Consider the following 20096-nt stretch of genomic DNA (forward strand, 5'->3'; position numbering starts at 1 on the left):
CCACAGGTCCTGCCACATGGTGCATGAGGTGACTCCAGCTCCTTCAGGCCCTCTGGGAGGCAGAGTGGGCAGTGCAGGCAAACCCTTGTTCCCCGCTTTAGGGAGATATGGTGGGAAATTGGAGTGGGGAGGAGGAGGAGAAAGGTGGTACCTACCTCCAGACCTGGGTCTTGAAGACTCATCAGGGATTTCAGCATAAATATCAGAATCTAGGACAAGAAGGAAGTTGCAGGCAGGGATTCGGGCAGCTCACCACTCAGGGGGGTTCTTGCAGCATCACCATGGTGTCTGGCCACTCAGCCCGGTGAAGCCCCTGCAGGCACCATGGCTGGCAGGAGCCTGCGAGATGCCAGGCTGGTCCCATCTCAGATGCTCGGCTGCATCTCAAGCTCCAGGCAAAGGGCTGGAGGTGTCCAGCTCCATCAAACCCCTAAATCCCCATGCACCCATGTCCTGCCCACATCACCTGGGATGGAATGGAGAAGAGCACTAAGACTCACCCACACTCATGCTGTCTGACAGTGTGGATTGCCTCTCCTCCAGGTGCCTGTGGGGTGGGAGGAGGTGAGGAACAGGGAGTGGGACAGAGGGGCAAGATGGTGTCCCCTTTCCAGGGCCAGGCACTACTCACGGGGCAGGGATCTGTGGCAAGCTGATCCTCTTCTCCTGCTCTGCAGAGAGGACAGCGGACTGTCATTTCATAGAGTCATTGTGAAATGGTTTAGGTTGGAAAGGACCTCAAAACCCATCCAGTTCCAACCCCCTGCCATGGGCAGGGACACCTCCCACTGGATCAGGTCGCTCAAAGACCCATCAAACTGGCCTTGAACATCTCTAGGGGTGGGGCATCCAATCCATCAGAGCATGATGGGCGCTGGGACACCCCAAATGCCTTGGCTACTCGTGCAGTGAGTTTGGCGGATCTCAGCTGGGGTCACCCCAGAGCCATAGGTGATGCTGTAGCCATGGCAAGAGTGAAGGGCTTGGGGGAGCACAGGTGGGGACCCTGCTGGGGTTGGTGCCCCATAGGGCACTCACCTCTCCTGGGGAAGACGATGAAGGAGGTTTCCAAGTCCCCTTGCAATCGGCAGTAGCCATCAATGAGGTCTGCCATGTTCTCCGCCTCAGCCAGAGAAGCTGTCTTGATGGCCAGGGACTGTGGGAGATGGCAGGGATGAGGGGATGGATGAGCCCAGAACCAGGGCAAAGGGATGTTGGGGTGAGAACTCCCCCCCTTAGGGCAGATTGGTGACCACGTCTCTGCTTTACAGCAGATCCCAGTTTCTTCAGCATCGTCCTTCCCACCACCCCAGTAAAATGCGCCAACATGCCCAGTATAAAACCAGCCCCAGGCACGGGTAGACCCTTGGGAGAGGGTAAGGAGGGGGGTACCACTGTGGCAGCTTGGATGTGCCCTGCTTTTAGGGGACAGTGTCCGCTCATGCAAGGCTGGAGGCAGGAGATTTCTTAGTGGAAATGGAGTCATCCACTAAGTCCTACCCAACCCACAGGGATGTGACACTACCACATGGCATTGGGGGGAACCCCCATCCCACCCACACCCCCTCAGCACCCAGGGCACCTCAAAGCCTCCTCACCTGGGGGGTGCCACTGAGCCCCAGCTGCAGCACAGCCCGGCCCTCCTCCACGCTGGAGCATTTGATGGACTTGATGTGCTTGAATTCGGCCAAACACGTGGGCTGAGAGGAGAGACAGAACCCCAACATGGACTTAAACTGCCAATTTAGGAGCAGCATCTCCCTACTCCCCATCCATAACCCAGAATCCCTCTCTGTACCTTGGCTTCCTTGCTTGTCATCTGCCGGATGCCCTTGGGTCCAATAACCAGGTCCACCGTGATGTTCCACCCTTGCTGAAGGGGCAACAAAATGAGGATGCAAATTTGGGGGTGGGAGGTACCCCCAGAGCCAGATTTCCCCCCCCAGCTTGATGCAATGTGGGAGACACCTTGGGAAGAATCACATTGCCAGAGGGACTTGGAGAGAGGGTGGTTTGGAAAGGGGATGGTGGATCATAGAATCATAAATTCGTTTGGTTGGAAAAGACCTTTGAGATCGAGTCCAACCGTACCTATCCACTACTAATCCAGATCCCCGAGCATCTCAACTACCTGGCTTTTAAATCCCTTCAGGGATGGAGACTCAACCACCTCCCTGTGCAGCCTCTGCCAGTGCCTGAGAACACTCTTGGTGAAGAAATTGTTCCTGATATCCAGTTTGAACCTGTCCTGGCAGAGCTTGAGGCCATTTCCTCTCAGTCTATCACTTGGGAGAAGAGACCAGCACCCACCTGGCTCCAACCTCCTTTCTGGCAGCTGCAGAGAGTGGTGAGGTCTCCCCTCAGCCTCCTCTTCTCCAGACTAAAGAGCCCCAGGCCCCTCAGCTGCTCCCAGAACCCCTGGCCTCCAGACCCTTCCCCAGCTCCATTCCCATATAGCTCTATTCCACTCCATCTCATCCCATTCCAACCCATCCCAACCCTTCCCATCCCACCTCACCCTACTCCATCCTGTTCCACATCATCCCATTCCATCTCATCCCACCCCACCCTACTTGTTGCACTCACGATGAGCTCACAGCGGTAGCTCTCCTGGTCGATGTTGGCGAAGGAGGAGAGAGTGTGGAGGAACTTGAGGATGCACTCCTCCTCCCGCAGCAGAGCGTACTGCTGGAATGTTTGCTGGATCATCTTCCGAAACTGCTTGGGCTGCGGGCACAGCGGTTTCTGGGCATGGTGGGCACCCGCCGGGCACACACCAGGCACATGCGGGCACGCAGTGGGGTGTGGGGTGCAGAGGGGGCGAGCTGCACATGGACACACACATGCACGCAGACGCATACATGCACGCAGACACACACACGGATATGTGCACACACAAGCACACACAAGCACATGGGTGCACATGCGCATGTGTGCACACAAAGACACATGCATACACATGGATACATGCACTCATGTGAACACAGACATGCATGTGTACATGCACATGTGTGAGTACCTACATGCATGTGTCCATGTAAATGTCCATGCATGTGTGTCTGTGTGTCTATGTATGTGTGTCCATGTGCATGTGTCCGTGTGTGTCTGTGTGCATGCATGCATATATCCATATGTATGCTTGCATCTATGTGCATGTATGTGTCTGCGTGTGTATGTCTGTACATGTGTATGTCTGTGTGCATTCATGTATCCATGTGTGTACGTGTCTGTGTGTGTCCATGTGCATGCAAATGTCCATGTGCATGTCTGTATCTTTGTGTGTATCCCTGTGTGTGTGTGTGTGTGTGTGTGTCCCCGTGTGTGTGCACATGCACGCTTGTGTCTGTCCATGCCCATGCATGTGTCCATCCATGTCTGTGTGCATCTCAGTGTGCGTGCATGTGTCCATGCTGGTGTGTCTGCATGCACACACCTGCAGCTATGAATATGTACCCATGCATATCCACACGTGTGTGCATGCCAGCTTGCCTCGGTGTCTGCGTGCTTCCTTCCGTGTACATGAGTGTGGGCAGATGTGCATGCACACATGTGTGCAAATGTGGCCCCGTGTGTACATGCACATGTACATCTGCATGTGGGTGTGCAGGCAGATGCACAATCACACATGAGCAGATGTGCCTGCACACACATGTATGCATAGGTACACATGCACACCTATGCAAACGCATGCAAATATACCTTCACATGTGTAAGCAGACATGCCTGTGCATGCAAATCCACTGATGTACACACAAGCACACATTGCCCAATGTGTGAATGCACACATGAGAGCATGCAAAGCCACAGGAGTGCGGCCAGATGTGTGTGCAGATCCACGTGTGCACACCAATGCACACACTTGGACCCATATGTGCATGCAGATACACCATCACGCATGTGAGCACAACCACACACATACTCAGTGTGAGCAGCCGTGCACACATGTACAAAACAGCGTGTGCACTTCGATGCATGCACATGAGCAGCCCCAACCACCTCATGCGGCCATGCACCCTGCCCTGCATGCAGGCGCACATGTATCCCTCACCTTCAGGTTCTCCTGCATCTGGCTGGGGAAGAAGAGGTCCAGACCCACCTCCTTCCTGGAGAACAGAGCATTCAGTGCACATTAACAGCCTCACAGAGACCCCAGCTTCCAGAGCTGCATGGAGGCCACCCTGAGGAGGTGCAGACCAGCACAATGGGGATGCATCAAGCAAAGTGGGTGCTGAGAGGCAAAGGAGGTTCTCCTTGGGGAGAAGCCACCCACACAGTGCAGGGTGGAAGGTTCCCATCTCCCCCCTTCTTTGCACCTTTCCCATCAGAAGGGCTGATAGCTGTGGGAGAATGAAGAGCTGCAGGAGGATGAGGAGCTGAAGGAGGATGAAGAACAGCAGGAGGATGAAGGGCTGTGGGAGGATGAGGAGCTGCGGGACAATGAGGAAGGCCACCTGCAGTGCCCCAGCCCCTCAGGAGAGGCTAAACAGGGTGAAGTGTTCAGGGGTAAGGGAGTCTCTGCCCGGTGGATTGGGCTCTGCCTACTCACTCCAAGAACTCGAAGTTGGACTTCTTATCCAGCGCATTTTGAGGCATGTCTTTATAAAACCTCCTGCAAGAAGGGAGGGACATCAGACACCCATCCTAAGGCTCACATTTCACCACCACATCCCCCCACCCCCAGCAAAGAGTGAGCTGGAAATGCTCCCCTCTCCTGCAGAGCCCTCCACAGCCCCACATCCCACTGCCTCAGCCTTCCCAGCCCTCCCGCTGCAGCAGATGGGATGGGACAGGCTGGGGCACGTACCTGAGCTCCAGGCAGCCCAACTGCAGGGCCATGCCTTCGCTCACCTTGCTGGCATAATTCTGCATGTACTCGCTCCGGAGCTGCCAAGGAGACACGGGGGTCAAGAGTTGAAGGGGATGGTGGCAGTGGTTGCTCACAGTGGATGCTGGCAGGGGTGCTCATAGGGGATACTCATATGGGATGATTGCAGGAGATACCTACACGGGATGCTGGCATTTGATCTAGATGATCTTTAAGGTCCCTTCCAACCCTAACTATTCTATGATTCTATGCTCACAGGGGATGCTTGCAGGAGACACTGATGGGTGCTTGCAGGGGATGCTCATAGGGGATGTTTGCAGGAGGTGCTTGCAGGGGATGGTGCCAAGGGATGCTTGTATGGGATGATTGCAGGAGAGGCTGACAGAGGTGCTTCTAGTGGCTGCTCATATGGGATGCTGGCAGGGGATGCTCCTATAGATACTTGCAGGAGATGCTTGTACGGGATTCTGGCAGAGACACTTGTAGGGGCTGCTCTTGTGGGATACCAGCAGGGGATGCTGGTAGGGGATGCTTGCAAGGTCCACACACTCCCACATCCCATGCTGGGATGCAAAAGCGGCAGGAGTGAGGTGAAGGGATTGGGACCTGCTGCCCTTGGTGGAGATGCACAGATCCAGCAGGAGGATGAGACCACAGGAACTGCCCGTCAGCAGCCCAGGGTGAAGGTAAATGGGCTACTAGGTCTTGGAGCTCTTGGAAATGATGTTTTCTGGGTTGGGGAGGAGGAAACACCCTCCTGGAGCTGGGAGGTGGGTCAGGGTGGCTAGAGAGCCAACCTAGCTGGGGCTGGGAGACTCCCAGAGCCACCTCTGACCTGCTGGTAGAAGTACAGCAAGGTTGTCCTGTCCTCTTTGAAGCGCTCCATGAAATCCTCGGGCAGATAGCGTATTTGGAGATCATACCTGGCAACAGAAGAGCCCCTCAATGAAGTCCACACTGGAGGAGCTTTCCCTATCTATAACAGGGAGGTCCCCATGTTCCTGCCCTGGGTGGGTTTGGGGACACAGAGGACACCACTACTATCTGGTCCTACCTCCACTCTGCCTCCAGGTGCAGGCACTCGTACTTCTCCTGTACTTCACCCACCGTTAGGGCTGGGTGCAGCCAATGGATCTCATCCGACTTCACATGCTTCAGGCGGAGCCCATAGCACTCAGCCAACTTGATGTCAGGCCCGATGCGGCCACTCACCAGGATGGACTTGATCACCTCCTGGGGTGGAAAGGAGCAGAGCTGAGATCAAAGCATGTCCAACCAGGCTCCAGATGATCTTTAGATAGCAGGAAAATGAGGAGGAAATGCAACGTAACCACAACAGAAATGTCCATGTAGGGAAAACACAGCCACCAGCCCCAGTGGTCTGCATGTGAAGCCTCCAAAGATGCTTCCAGCATGCTCTGCCACAAGCCACAGCCAGAACATGTCGCATCTAACCTCTCAGAGGTATTTTTGTTGGGCATTAAAGCCCATATGGGTCGTTTCCACCTTTCCTTGTGCCTCAGCTGAGCTAAACCTGATGCACAGCACTGGCTTCAAGCAGGTAGCAAAGCAGACATCACTGTGTTGCTTGTTCCTCCTGCCCCAGAGCTGCGGGCAGGGTGTACCCAGGACTCTTCCAGGCCAGGCCAGGACTCTGGTCATCAAAAAGCCACCTGAAAGTTGATGGTTGTTAACGCAACTGTTGGCCAAGCTGTCCTGGAGGAGTGACCACCTCCAGCTTGTTCTGCTGCTGGGACCTGCTGGCCGCGCTCCTGGCCCTGCACTGGGGACAGTCATTTAGAATAGAACCGAATCATTTAGGTTGGAGATGACTTTTAAGATCATCAAATCCTACTGTAAACCTCACACTGCCAACTCCACTGCTAAATCCTGAGCACCACATCCACAAAGCTTTTAAACCCTTCCAGGGATAGGGACTCCACCACTGCCCTGGGCAGCCTCTGCCAGTGCTTGACAACAGTTTCCATGAAGGAATTGCTCCTAAAAAGGGGCACTGGGCACAACCTGGAGCTTAGGAAGTTCTACCTGGACATGAAGAAAATCTTCTCTCCTGTGTGGGTGATGCAGCACTGGAACTGGCTGACTAGGGAGGGTATGAACTCTCCTTCTCTGGAGAGGTCCAACTCTGCCTGGATACGACCTTGGGCAACCTGCTGGAGGCGACCCTGCTTTAGCAGGGGGGTTGGACTGGACGAGCTGAAGAGGGCCCTTCCAATCCCAACTATGCTGTGATGCTATGATTCTGTGAACAGCACGACCACCACCATCACTGTCCTCCCAGCCCCATGTACCCACCAGCAAAGGGCAAAGTCAGGGGCAGAAGTCCTAGTGGGATGGGAGGAAGAACCTGGGTCCTGGCTTGCAGTACAGGTGGGAGAACAAGAGGTACTGCTGGCCTTGGACCTGGATGCACCCCTGGGGTTTCCAAGTTGACAGAGTCACCCAAGCAGGCAGTGACCCTGTGATGTGGCCATGTGGAAACGCTGAAGGCTTGGTGTTGTGGAGGTCACTGTCCTCTCATCACCAAGACCTGCGTCTGTGCAGGTCAGTAGGGGTGGAAGGAAAGTCAACACCCAGCTCCTGCTGGTCCCCAGGCTCCTCCCAAAAGCATGGGTTGAGCTTCAGCCCTGCAAGGCACCATCATGTCTCAAATCCACTTGTCCTCTGGCCTCCTCCCATTGTGCCCTGCACTGCTGTGACTAAGAATGTCTTAGAATCACAGAATGGTTTGGGTTGGAAGGCGCCTTAAAGCCCATCCAGTTCCAAGCCCTGCCACGGGCAGGGACACCTCCCATTGGATCAGGTTGCTTAAAGCTCCATCCAACCTGGCCTTCAACACCTGCAGGGGTGAGGCAACCACCACTTCTCTGGGCAGCTTGGGCCAGAGCTTCCCCACTGTCACAGCAAAACATTTCTTCCTAAGATCTCATCTCAAACTCCCCTCTTTTGGCTTAAGGGATGGGGCATTCTTCAGGATGAGATGGGTCATCCTGACTCCTCTTTGCTGTCCACGAAGGGGATCAGCAGCAGCTCTCCTGGTCCGATCCTCACTGCAGAAAACAACAGGGGTCCAACAAGCCCTTTCTCTCTCCAAGTCCATCAGAGATGGCCACATTTTCTCCTTGCTCTCCAGCTTTGGTGCTTCTCAGCCATGGGTCTCTGGGGGCTACCATGCCCTGGGCCAGAAGGGAGTTAGCTCTGATGCAGGATGGCAAAACAGCCCTGTCCCTCTGCCCTGTCCACCTTACTGCCAACGTACCCGGATCTCTGTCGTCACAGGGCACTTCACCAGCTTGAAGTTCTTGCCCATGTTGAAGCTGTTGCTGTAGAAGCAGACCTTGAGGATGCGCATCTCCTCTTTGTCCATCTCGAATGTTCCCATGCCCAGGGTGGACTCCAGCGTTCCAGCCAGGCTGCGGGAGGAGCTGCTCCGCGGGCGTCCCAACGCCTCGGGGATGGTTGACATCTTCACCACGCCTGGAGTGCTAGGAGCTGAGCATCCCTTCCCTGCGGGAGAGACAGCGTGCTGGCACGGTGGGGACCCTGGTGAGGGGCGGTCACCCTGCAGGGTGGGGAGAGGGCCAGGGGGATGGGGACTGGCGAGGCAGGGGTGGGATGGCGACAGCGGGGACACCTGGAATGGGTGGGGAAGGGAATGGGGGAAAGGATGGGGAGATGGATGGAGACAAAGATGGAGAGAGAGAATAAAGAAAAAAGAGTGTGAAGAACGGTTCCCTCCCTCCCACCACACACCCCCAGCCACGCAGGGCCATCAGGTGAGCCAAGGTCTCAAGATGGGATCCTCCATGTCTTTGGGTACTTGTCACCTCCAGAGCAGAGCCTCTGTGTCCCCATCGCCTCCAAAGCAACACCTCTGTGTCCCCACAGTCTCCAAAGCAACACCTTTGTGTCCCCACCACCTCCACATCAATATTTCTGTGTCCTCATCACCTTCAGAGCAACATCTTCCCAGAGTCTTCTCCAAGCTGAACAACCCCAACACTCTCAGCCTGTCCTCGGATGGGAGGTGCTCCAGCCCTCGCATCATCTCCATGGCCTCCTCTGGACTCAACTCCAACAGATCACGTCTTTCCTGTGCTGAGGACTCCAGAACTGGACACAGAGCTGCAGGTGAAGTCTCACCAGAGCAGAGCAGAGGGGCAGAATCCCCTCCATCATCCTCCTGATTCGACTGCTTTGGATGCAGTCCAGGACACAGTTTGGCTTTCTGGGCTGCAAGCGCCCATTGCTGGCTCATGTGGAGCTTCTCACCCACCAGCACACCAAGTTCTTTTATGCAGTGCTGCTTTCAATTAGCTCTTTTATTTTTAGAGAAGATAAAACCCAGAAGCCACCTCAAAAAAAAAAAAACGTCATTCGAGCCAGAAAGGAAGTGGCTTGGGTTTTCCCTTTTGCTGTGAGTTTCTCCGACGCTCTGGATGTGCACCTGGGCTGAGGCCCGTCAAACTCAGCTTACAAAACCACAGAATCATAGAATCATAGAAGAGTTTGTGCTGGAAGGGACCCCAAAGCCCATCCAGTTCCAAGCCCCTGCCATGGGTAGGGACACCTCCTGCTTGACCAAGCTGATCAAGGCCCCATCCAACCTGGCCTTCAACACCTGCAGGGATGGGACAGCCACAAATTCTCTGGGCAGCCTAGGCCAGGGCCTCACCACCCTCATCAAACCCCTAAAGATCTTTTGTCTCAGCCCAGCCATCGGCTCCATAGGAAAGCACAGAGCTTTGCATGGAGCCTGAGGGAGCAAAAAGCCACTTGGCAAAGCACAGGACAAATTTTAGTTTTTGAAGAGCTACTCCAAACCTTATTTTTTTGGACATGCAGCTAAAAGACACGCGGTAGTTCACCCATTCGGCTGCTTCTGAATTGGAGCCCCAGCTGAGCTCAGGCCTTGAGTTACTGATTAAACAGCAGAGAAGCTGTTTGCAAATGGTAATGTTGCAGCTCTCAGGTGAGTCACCCGCGTCTACAACAAGGAAAGGTCCCAGCATGGCTCTGGAGGGGTTCCTAGCAGGATCAGAGGGGATGAGGTGCAGATGAGGTACCCAGAGGTCCTCCCTGCCTCTACCTTAAGAAGGCAGGCATGGTGAGGAGCAGACCTGGAAGATCGTGGAATCATGGAATCGCTAAGGTTGGAAAAGACCTCTCAGCTCATCCAGTCCAGCCGTCAGCCCAACCCCACCATGTTGACTAAACCACATCCTGAAACTTGACATATACACATCTCATTTTTTGAACGCCTCCAGGGATGGGGACTCCACCACTGCCCTGCGTAGCCTCTGCCAGGGCTTCACCACTCTGTCAGGAAATAAATTTTTCCTGATATCCAATCTAAACATCCCCTGGTGTAACTTGAGGACATTTCCACTCGTCCCTCGTTACTTGGGAGAAGAGACCAGAATTCACCTTGCTGGGACCTCCTTTCCAGGAATTGCAGAGAGTGATGAGGTCTCCCCTCAGCCTCCTCTTCTCCAGATTAAACAGACCCAGGGCCCTCAGCTGCTCCCATAACTCCTGTTCTCTAGCCCCTTCCCCAGCTTCGCTCCTCTTCTGCACACGTGCTCCAGCCCCTCAATGTCTTTCTTGGAGTGAGGGGCCCAAAACTGAACCCAGGATTCCAGGTATGGCCTCACCAGCGCCGAGTGCAGGGGGACGATCCCATCCCTACTCCTGCTGGCCACCCCATGACTGGCCACCCAAGCCAGGATGCTGGTGGCCTTCTTGGCCACCTGGGCTACTGCTGGCTCAGGTTCAGCCACTGTGCAGGACCTGGCCCTTGGCATTGTTGAACCTCATCAATTAGCCTTGACCCATGGCTCCAGCCTGTCCAGATCCCTCTGCAGAGCCTTCTTGCCCTCCAGAAGACCAACACTCCTGCCCGATTTGGTGTTATCTGCACACTGACTGAGGGACTACTTGATCCCCTCATCCAGATCGTGCATAAAGATACTAAACAGACTTGGCCTCAACAGTGAGCCCTGTGAACACTGCTTGTGACCGGCACCAACTGGATTGAGCCCTGTTCACCACAAATCTCTGGTGCTGCTGAGAGGGGATGGGACTGGCCATGGGATGTCCCATATATCCCTATGCATGAGGGTGAGGGCCCTGCTCTCCCCACGAGGTCAAACAGCCAAGACAGCTTATAATACAGCAGCAAGCAGGATAAGAGCGTTCTTCATCTCACCCAGGGCAGTACAGGCAAACCTCAGGACCGGCTGCTTTGGCACTGGAGTGCATAGGGATAGCTTGCGCTGAGCCTTGGCAGCACCAACCTGGCATGGAAGCAGTGAGGATGGGCTCCTGTCACCCTTGCAGGGCTCAAAACCCCACGTCACAACCCTGAACTGCAAGTCCACACTGCAGTTGAACGCCATCCCTCTGTAAAACTGATCACTGATGGGAGAGACTGCAAGAAAATCATGGAGCAAGGAGCTGCTGGCATCTTCCAGAGGCTGCTGATGTTTTTCTCTCCCTGTTTCCCCATTTCTCCTTCTTCGCTCGGATTTGCACCATCATTTGCAGAGCGCTGAGAGGCGGCTTCACTGTAGTTACAGCTCCGCACGAGCGTGCATGATAGCAGGACGCTGTGTGCTGCCTCCCGCAAGCTTCATCTTTTTAAACCAGCACGCCTGAGTCACTGGCCTAAAAATACGTGCTGCGGCGCCTGGCACTTTCAGGTCCCTACAAAGGGGTTTGCTGGAATCTGTGCAATGCGTGGAGGGCCCAGATTTTGTTTTCCAGTTTTCTCCAAGGGAAAGAGGCTCTGCATTCATGTGGCTGCGTTGGAGCATTGCTACAGCAGTGATGGGATGTTGGGATGATAACCTTAGACTTGAGGAAGGCAACAGAGCTGAGCTGGGCAGCCCAGCCCAACCACATAGAAGGACACATGCATGTGAGCTCACAAAGCATTTTCACATCAGGTTTGGGGTTTTTTTTTCTTGCCTTTGCAACACTCTCTCAGCCTGCACAGATAGGATCTTGCAGCAACCCACATTCTCTGCAGGTCAGCTCTCTGCAGGTCTTGAGTCTTGTAGCCAGGTCCTCTTCTCATGTGGGCTGCAAGGACTGGCCAAAGAGCGGAGAGACAGGGCATCCATCCCTTGCCCTGTCCTGCTTCCAGCCATGCCAGGGAAGCCCTGAGGTCATCCCTACATGTGATATCATGGATGCTACATGCTTGAGCCACGCCAGCCTGCAGAGCACATCTACACTGCAGCTGCCCAGCATCACCCTGTGCTGGACAAGTGTTTCTTGCTCAACTAGGCAAAACCAGCAAGAGGATCAAGCAAAATCAGGACCTCCCTGTTTAAGCAGATGCAGAACTGCTCCGCTTCAGGCTTTGCTGTAGCTCTGACTGCTCCTCAGAAGAATCTTAGAATTATAGAATTGTTTGGTTGGAAAAGACCTTTGAGATCATTGAGTCCAACTGTACCTGTCCACTGCTAAACCAGATTTCTGAACACCTCATTATATTTTAAATACCTCCAAGGATGGAGACTCTACCACTGCCCTGGGCAGCCTCTGCCAGTGACTGAGAACCCTTTCAGTGAAGAAATTTTTCCTGATAACCAACCTAAAGCTCCCTTGGTGCAACTTGAAGCGATTTCCTCTCATCCCATCCCCTGTTACTTGGGAGAAGAGACCAACATCCATCTGGCTCCAATCTCCTTCCCTGGAGCTGCAAAGAGCAATGAGGTCTCCCCTCAGCCTCCTCTGTTCCAGGCTGAATAGCCCCATGGCCCTAGGCATCTCCCATAACTCCTGTCCTCCATAACCCATGGCTGATCCAAGCCAGGATGCTCTTGGCCTTCTTGGCCACCTGGGCCACTGCTGGCTCAGGTTCAGCCACTGTCGACCAGCAACCCCAGGGCCTTTTCCAATGAGCAGCTTTCCAGCCACTCTTCCCCAAGCCTGGAGCACTGCATAGGGTTGTTGTGACCCAAATGCAGGACTCGGCACTTGGCCTTATTGAACCCTATACTGCTGGTCTCAGCCCATGGATCCAGCCTGTCCAGATCCCTCTGCAGAGCCTTCTACTCTCCAGCAGATCAACACTTCTGCCCAACTTGGTGTCATCTGCAAACTGGCTCAGGGAGCACTGAATCCCCTTGTCCAGTTCATTGATAAAGATATTGAACAGAACTGGCCCAAACACTGAGCCCTGGGGACATCGCTTGTGACCAGCAAAAAAAACCCACAGAATCTGGTACCCAAATAACTTGTCCTCCCAGAAATATAAAAAATAAAGATATCCTCCACTAAACAGCTAAAAAGCAAACTGTGTATCCTCTGGGTTTCGGAGGGACCCTCTGTGGAGGAGGATGGAATGGGGACGATGGCCCAAGCCAGCTGTAAGAGGCAATTGCTGAGCACATGCACTAGGAATGCTGGCTCTTCTACTTTTTGCACACTTCCTCTTCATTTACTCTTTTCTTCCTCTAGTTCCATTCCCACGATACCTCCCCTCACACTCGCAGTGCAGGGATGGGGCTGAGCCCAAGGCCTGGGGTCAGGAGTGGGGCTGCATCTCTGCTCTGTGTGCCTGCAGTGAAGAGTGATGCTGCTGGGGAGCAGGATGCAAAGCATCCCACAGAGAGCCTCCTGCAGATAATATCCCACAGACAGTATCCTGCAGAGATCATCCCATGCATAACATCCCACAGAGAGCATCCTGTGCAGAGCATCCCACTGCTCCTGAGCAGCACCTCCAGCCATCCCAGTCAGAGACAGACAGGGCTGGAGGCAGCCAGCGTGAACAAAGGCACATCCCGCATTTCCATGTCCCCTCCAGCCCAGCACAGATACGAGGGATAGCTCCATCCCCACTGGCCAAGCACCCTGAAGTCTTGCAGCCCCTGCTCATGCTCTGCCCTGGCACATCCCTGCCTTGCCTGCACCAAAATCAAGCCTGGAAGTGCAGTGAAGGAAACGCTGTGCAGCCCCAGGGGACACATTCCCAGGGATGCTTGACTGGAGGGCATGGGCCCTCTATGGACCTGGTCATACGGGTTCAGGGCTGGAGAAGGGGTCCTGGCCAGAGTCTGAACACCTTGCACTCCCACCCCCTGCCCACTCACCTCCCTCCAGCATGGGGACACATCCCATGGGAGCCTGGGTTTCTGACACAGCCCCAGCCAGCCATATGGGGACAGAGGAACTCCCAAAACAAAACTAAGAGCTTGCACCCCTGCCATGGCCACCCATCAGCTGTACACATTGCAGTCTTGCAGCCCCTGCACACCCTGAGCTCACACTCTGCCCTTGCACATTCCTGCCCTGCCTGCACCAAAATAAATCCTGGAAGAGCAATGTCTGCACCCCAGCTATGCAGCTCCAGGGGACACATCTCCAGGGCCATTTGGCTGGGGGTGAGAACCCCTTATGGACCCAGACACAGAGCTTCAGGACTGGAGAAGGGGCCCTGGCCACAGCCTGAGTTCCCTGCGCCCCCACCCCTTGCCCACTCACCATCCCTCTGGCATGGGTATGCATCCCATGGGATCCTGGCTCTCTGACACATCTCCAGCCAGGCTCACTGGGACAAAGGGTATGCATCTCATGGGATCCTGGCTCTCTGACACAGCTCCAGACAGGCACACTGGGACAAAGGAGCCCACAAAACAAAACCGAGAGCTTGCACTCCTGGCATGGCAACCAACCAGTTAAGCACCCTGAAGTCTTGCAGTCCCTGCATGACCTGAGCTCATGCTCTGCCCTCGCACATCCCTGCCTCGCCTGTGCCAAAATCAAGCCTTGGAGAGCAGTGAAGTCAATGCCTGAGCCATGGCCATACAGCCCCAGGGGACACAACCCCAGGGCCACTTGGCTGGAACCCCATTTGCACCTGGTCTTATGGCCACAGAGCTGAAGAAGGGGTCCTGGCCACAGACCAACCCCCCTGTACCCACATTCCCTGCCTGCTTATCTCCCCTCCAGCATGGGGCATGTCCCGCTGGAGCCTGGCTCTCTGACACAGCCCCAGCCAGGCACACCGGGACAGAGCCCACAAAATGAAAACGAGAGCTTGCACCCCTGCCATGGTCACGACCACCCCCTCACTGCAGCTTGGGTGTCCCCCCCTGTCAGCCCCTATCACTCTTCTCCTGTTGGAGACACCCCAAAAGGTCCCTGCGGCAGCTCAGAGCCACCTCCCATCCCGCACCCCGGCATAGCCCCAGACCAGGAAGTTTTTCCGGTTGCTCTCATGCTCTCAGCAAAGTTTGGTGCCCCAGGTGCTGCTTCCTCCAGCCTTACCCCCAACCCCTTTACACACCTGGGCTGATGGTCACAGCCACATCCTGCCCTAGGGACATGCTGATCCCCCACCAAGCCCCTTCTCCAACGTGCTGTGATGAGTTTGCCAGTACTCAGCCCTCCCCCCGCCTCCTCACAGTGAGGGTCTCAGGACCCCTGCCCCACCCAGACCCCCAGAGAAGGGGTAGCAAGAGGCAAGTGGCACTCACGGAAAGGTGGCTGTTCCCTCCGTCCCCACACCGAGCCCGCGCTGACGGAGCTGGCGCTTCCTGCTGCAGCTGACAAGTGTGCGCAGAGGCATTTGCATAGCACCCAGCACCCAGGCAGGCAGGGCCCACGCTCAGGCACGCTCGCGCACGTGCCGCAAGTGGCTGCTTGAGCCCATCACACACATGGGGAAACTGAGGCATGGCTCACCCAGACATCCCCAGCCTGGGAGAGCAGTTTGGATGGTCCCAACATGCAAAGGTGGATGCAAGCACAGAAGGCAGCTTGCATCCCCCTCCTCTGTGAGCACCAGCGCCCAGGACCTCCTGAAGGATGCCGCAACTCCAACATGCCTATGCCAGGGGGATTGCGACCTGAGGACCTTTCAGGAAGCAGGGGACAGGGATAAGAGCGGCTGCTTGAATCTGTCATTGCTGCTGAGCGATGCTGTAACCGGAACATGCCTATGGGGACAGGGACAACCCAACATGCAAAGTACAGGGACAATGGTGATGCACAACTTACCCCAGCCACCCAGGAGGTTCTCTGGCTGCCAGACCATCTCATGGGCTCCACCATCCCTCATGCCATGGCCCAGCACATCCCTCCCTGAATCATCCTGCCCATTCTCTCGTCAGGTCACAAGTCGGCTCAAACTCCATCGAGGGAAAATGCAGCCCCAGGAGCAACCCTGTCTCTGTGATTCCTTCCCAATGAGGAGACCCCAGCCTCAGTCACCCCAGGGAGCAGCACTGCTCAATGGCAGGGACAGCGCCAGCAGGGCTGCCTGCTCAGCTCCAGGCTCTTCCTCTATCTATGCAGGTATTTAAATGATTCATATTGCTCCAGTTCCTGGGGCTCTCCCCCTCTTTGTCATCCTCTAGCCCTGCTTCCACACCTAAACCAGTGAGTCTCCACCCTATAACTGGGAGTAGGGATGGCTGCTCTCCAAGAGATCACCGGCAGTGGTCCAACCACCCCACCAGGCTCCCCCACTTATCTCTATTCCCCTTATCAGTCCCAAATATGCCTTCCCCACCTCCCATCCATCACTTTAGCCCTGTCCCCAGCAGGAAGGTGGAGCAGGTTTTTGCCTTCCCATTGCAGATCCCAGATAGTTATGGAGGGTCAGCAACACACAAACACGGCGTGTGGCTTCAGGATGCTGCCAGAACCTTCTCAGTCACTGGAAGCTGAGCTCCAGAGAGATCACACAATCATAGAATCATTAAGGCTGGAAAAGCTTTCTAAGCTCATTCAGTCCAACCATCAGTCCAACCCCACCGTGATGACTAAACCATGTTCCCAAGTGCCACGGCCACATGGTTTTTGAACCCCTTCATGGACGGGGACTCCACCACTGCCCTGGGCAGCCTCTGACAGGGCTTCACCACTCATTCAGTAGAGAAATTGTTCCTAATAGCCAATCTCCTCTGGCACAACTTGAGGCCATTGATACAAGTTTCTGTTATGGAGTGTAATGCTAGCTGTCCTGCCTTGTCCATAGGCGAATTGGAACTGGATGAGCGTTAAGGTCCCTTCCAACCCAAATTATTCCATGATTCTACCATTCCATGGCATCAGAGAGCGTGGTCCAGCGGTGGGCACTGGCTGGGGGGCACCAGCATGGTCCCACTGTCCCCATTCCCACCCCTAGAAGGCAGCACTAGGGCAGGCTGGGGGCTGAGGGCTCTGCACATGATGTCCCCCCAGAGGAAGCCTGCATTTTGCAGAGCAAAGGAAATGACGTAGGCTTCAGCTGGTAAGGATGGGACGCCTAGGAGGGGGTTGGAGCAGCTACAGAAACTCTGTCCCCCAAAACAACTCCAAACCACTGACACTCCTCATCCATCCCACAGCAGCTCCCCACGACAGCTGAAAACACCACCTGCAGATTAAAATCATCCCCCAGGCTTCCTCAGGTTCTGTTGCATTTCTGCCCAGCTGAAGTCCATCTTGCTACAACAGCAGCACAGAACCCCCTGTCCTGTCTTCTATTGGGGGAGTATCCCTCCATCCCATGCAGGCACCCTCTTTTTTTTGAGCTGAGAAAAAATTGGCATAACTGTTACTGTGTGCAGGGATAGGCATGGATCTGCATCTCATCTCCTCCTGCATTCCTTCTTCCCCTGCATTCCACCTCCCCTCGCATCCCACCTCCTCCCCTGCATCCCATGTCCCATCCCAACTGCAACTGCACCTGAGCAGCCACTGAGACGGCCGGTACTGGCAAGAAACAACACCCAGAGAGCTGCCATCACAGCCTACGCGCCGCAGCTCAGCTGGAGGGGGTGACTCACGGCACGGAGGAAAAGATCTCCATGTTCCCAGTGCAGAGCAGCACTGTTTGTCTGGAAGCCAAAGATGGGATGAAGCAGGACCATCTGGGAAGGAACAGCTCACCAGGAGATGGGGACAGCGGCTCTGCCAACACACTGGTCCAAGGTTCCCCACAAGGATGCACCAAGGAAAGGGGCTCAGAGACACTTTTTGGGGCGTGGTCAATGTGGTGCTTGGTTCTGAAGATAAAATGTCCCTCCTGGGCCCCTGCTAACCACTTCCAGCCACCTACTCCCAGGGTATGGAAGCCCTGCAGCCACCCCGAAGTATTTTATGTGCCCTATGGCTGCAGGGGGGCCACAGCATCCTCCCCCTGCCAGGGCAGACTGCCTGGCTTTCAGTGAAAGATTTTGATCTCTTCTGGTCTCCATTCCAATGGAAATCTTCCTGCCAGAACTGTTTTGGCCATCAGATTCTCTACGCTGCTACAACTGTGAGCAATCACATGATCACAGGGGGAAAAGTCATCACCTGAGTAGCTCCAGGCTTTGCAGGAAGAAAATTCTGCCCTAAATCCTTCATCTTTTATGCCAGCAGAGGAACTTGCACCCGAGCCAGCAAAGCTGTCACTTTATCCTCCCCTGCCTTCTGCCTGCAGCTGCCAGACACAAAAAGGATCATTGGCAGGTTCTGGGCTCTGGTTTCCAGCCTTTTCTGAGGTCCCAGTGTCCCACAGACATGCAATAATCCTGTATCATCCTGGGACTCCCACTCATTCTTACAATTAATAATGCAATTATCACTTGGTCCGTGATTTTTCTTGTACCTTCACAGCCAAAAGTCAGTCTCTTGCAGCTCCAGCCAAGAACAATGGGACTGTAGCATAAGGAAAATGGTCAAACATGCCAATAGACTGGAAAAGCTCCCCAAATCCATCCTGGGGTGCTCTGAAACCCTTAGAATGCTACAGATGCTTCTTGAATGGGATGATGCAGGAGGGCAGCGCTGAGACAGCATCCCCAGGCGAAGAGGTTGAAGCAGGCTGGCAGTGCTTAACCTTCCCACCAAACCACCCAAGCTCAGACAGTGCCCTCAATCTAAAAATAACCCAGGGCATCACTCAAAGCTCCCCCTCAAGGAGAGGAAACAGCTTCCCAGGAACACGGTGGGTGTATTTCCCAGTAACCTTTCTGTAGTAGAAGGAGGCAGAGTGGGTAAGGGCTTGCAGCATCATCGCTGGCTTCCAGGGAAGCGGGTTCTGGTCGCTAAGCATCCCGGTCGCCAGGCAACTCACAGGAATCACAGGAGATGCTGCTCCCGCTTGGAACAGGTTGCACAGAGATGCAGCTCCTTCTTGGAACCTTGGAACAGATTGCCCAGAGAAGTTGTGGCTGCCCCACCCCTAGAAGTGTTCAAGGCAAGGTTGGATGTGGCTTGGATCAACCTGACTCAGTGGAAGGTATCCCTGCCCATGGCAGGTAGATTGGAAATGAGTGGGCTTTAAGGTCCATTCACATCCAAACTTTGGGTGGCTTTTGGACAGGAATTTGCCAAGCTACAGCTCCTCCAGCACCCACCCTCACACCACCCTGCAATTTCAAGCCTCTCTTTCTTCTCCACGGCCTGGAAAAGCCCTGAACCGTGGTCACACTGTGCAGTGAGAACTTCCCCAAGCAAGACACGCCAAGCACCAGCTCAGAAGTCACCTCGAAGCCCCACTTTGAAACTTAGAATTTCTCTTTCCAAACTGACAAGCTCCACCGAAGATCCTTCTGCATAGGTCTGGGAGGTTTCTTAGCTGGTCTCATGTCACCCATTATATTATCTATACCATGCTGGATGGCCCTGTCCTACTCCTCCTCATCATAGAATCATATCAGAACGGTTTGGGTTGAAAGAGACCTTAAAACCCATCCAGTTCTAACCCCCATGCCATGGGCAGGGACACCTTCCCCTGGATCAGGTTGATCAAAGCCCCATCAACCTGGCCTTGAACACTTCCAGGGATGGGGCAGCCACCACTTCCCTGGGCAACCTGGGCCAGGGCCTCACCACCCTCACAGGAAAACCTTTCTCCTGAAGATCTCATCTCCATCTCCCCTCTTGCAGCTGAAAACTTTTCCCTGTCATCCTATCCCTGAATTCCCTCAACAAGAGCTCCTTCTCCACCTTTCCTGGAGCCCATTTCAGTACTGGGAGGCTGCTCTAAGGTCTCCCCGGAGCCTTCTCTTCTCCAGGCTGAACAACCCCAACTCTCTCAGCCTGTCCCTGGAAGGGAGGTGCTCCAGCCCTTGCATCACCTCCATTGCCTCCTCTGGATTAATTCCAACACATCTATGTCCTTCCTGAGCTGAGGAATCCAGAACTGGATGTAGGACTCCAGGTGGGGTCTCACCAGAGTGGAGCAGAAGGGCAGAATCCCCTCCCTGGCCCTGGTGGTCACACTTTGGATGCAGACCAGGATACAGAATTGTATGGGCTT

The 20096-nt window shown here is 54.7% G+C and overlaps 1 protein-coding gene across 9 annotated transcripts in view; it reads right to left on the reverse strand.

The window, feature by feature from the left end:
* The window catches only part of PTK2B (protein tyrosine kinase 2 beta), a 37394-nt gene that overhangs the window by 9967 nt on the left and 7331 nt on the right, over positions 1-20096 (reverse strand). For 4 of the 9 annotated variants that reach the window (XM_054062036.1, XM_054062041.1, XM_054062038.1 and 1 more), the window contains exons 2-14: positions 8106-8353; positions 5880-6058; positions 5661-5748; positions 4805-4884; positions 4547-4609; positions 4049-4103; positions 2587-2727; positions 1799-1873; positions 1599-1700; positions 1039-1156; positions 632-671; positions 501-547; positions 156-209 (exon numbers count right to left, since the gene is read on the reverse strand). In XM_054062036.1, coding sequence (XP_053918011.1) covers positions 156-209; positions 501-547; positions 632-671; positions 1039-1156; positions 1599-1700; positions 1799-1873; positions 2587-2727; positions 4049-4103; positions 4547-4609; positions 4805-4884; positions 5661-5748; positions 5880-6058; positions 8106-8353 — 1290 coding nt within the window. Of the gene's footprint in view, positions 1-155; positions 210-500; positions 548-631; positions 672-1038; positions 1157-1598; positions 1701-1798; positions 1874-2586; positions 2728-4048; positions 4104-4546; positions 4610-4804; positions 4885-5660; positions 5749-5879; positions 6059-8105; positions 8481-8797; positions 9098-15336; positions 15449-20096 lie in introns of those variants that run through there. The other 5 variants (XM_054062035.1, XM_054062034.1, XM_009563757.2 and 2 more) reach the window with 5 other exon arrangements.

Source organism: Cuculus canorus, chromosome 3 (genome assembly GCF_017976375.1).
Source record: "Cuculus canorus isolate bCucCan1 chromosome 3, bCucCan1.pri, whole genome shotgun sequence".
NCBI classification, from domain to species: domain Eukaryota; kingdom Metazoa; phylum Chordata; class Aves; order Cuculiformes; family Cuculidae; genus Cuculus; species Cuculus canorus.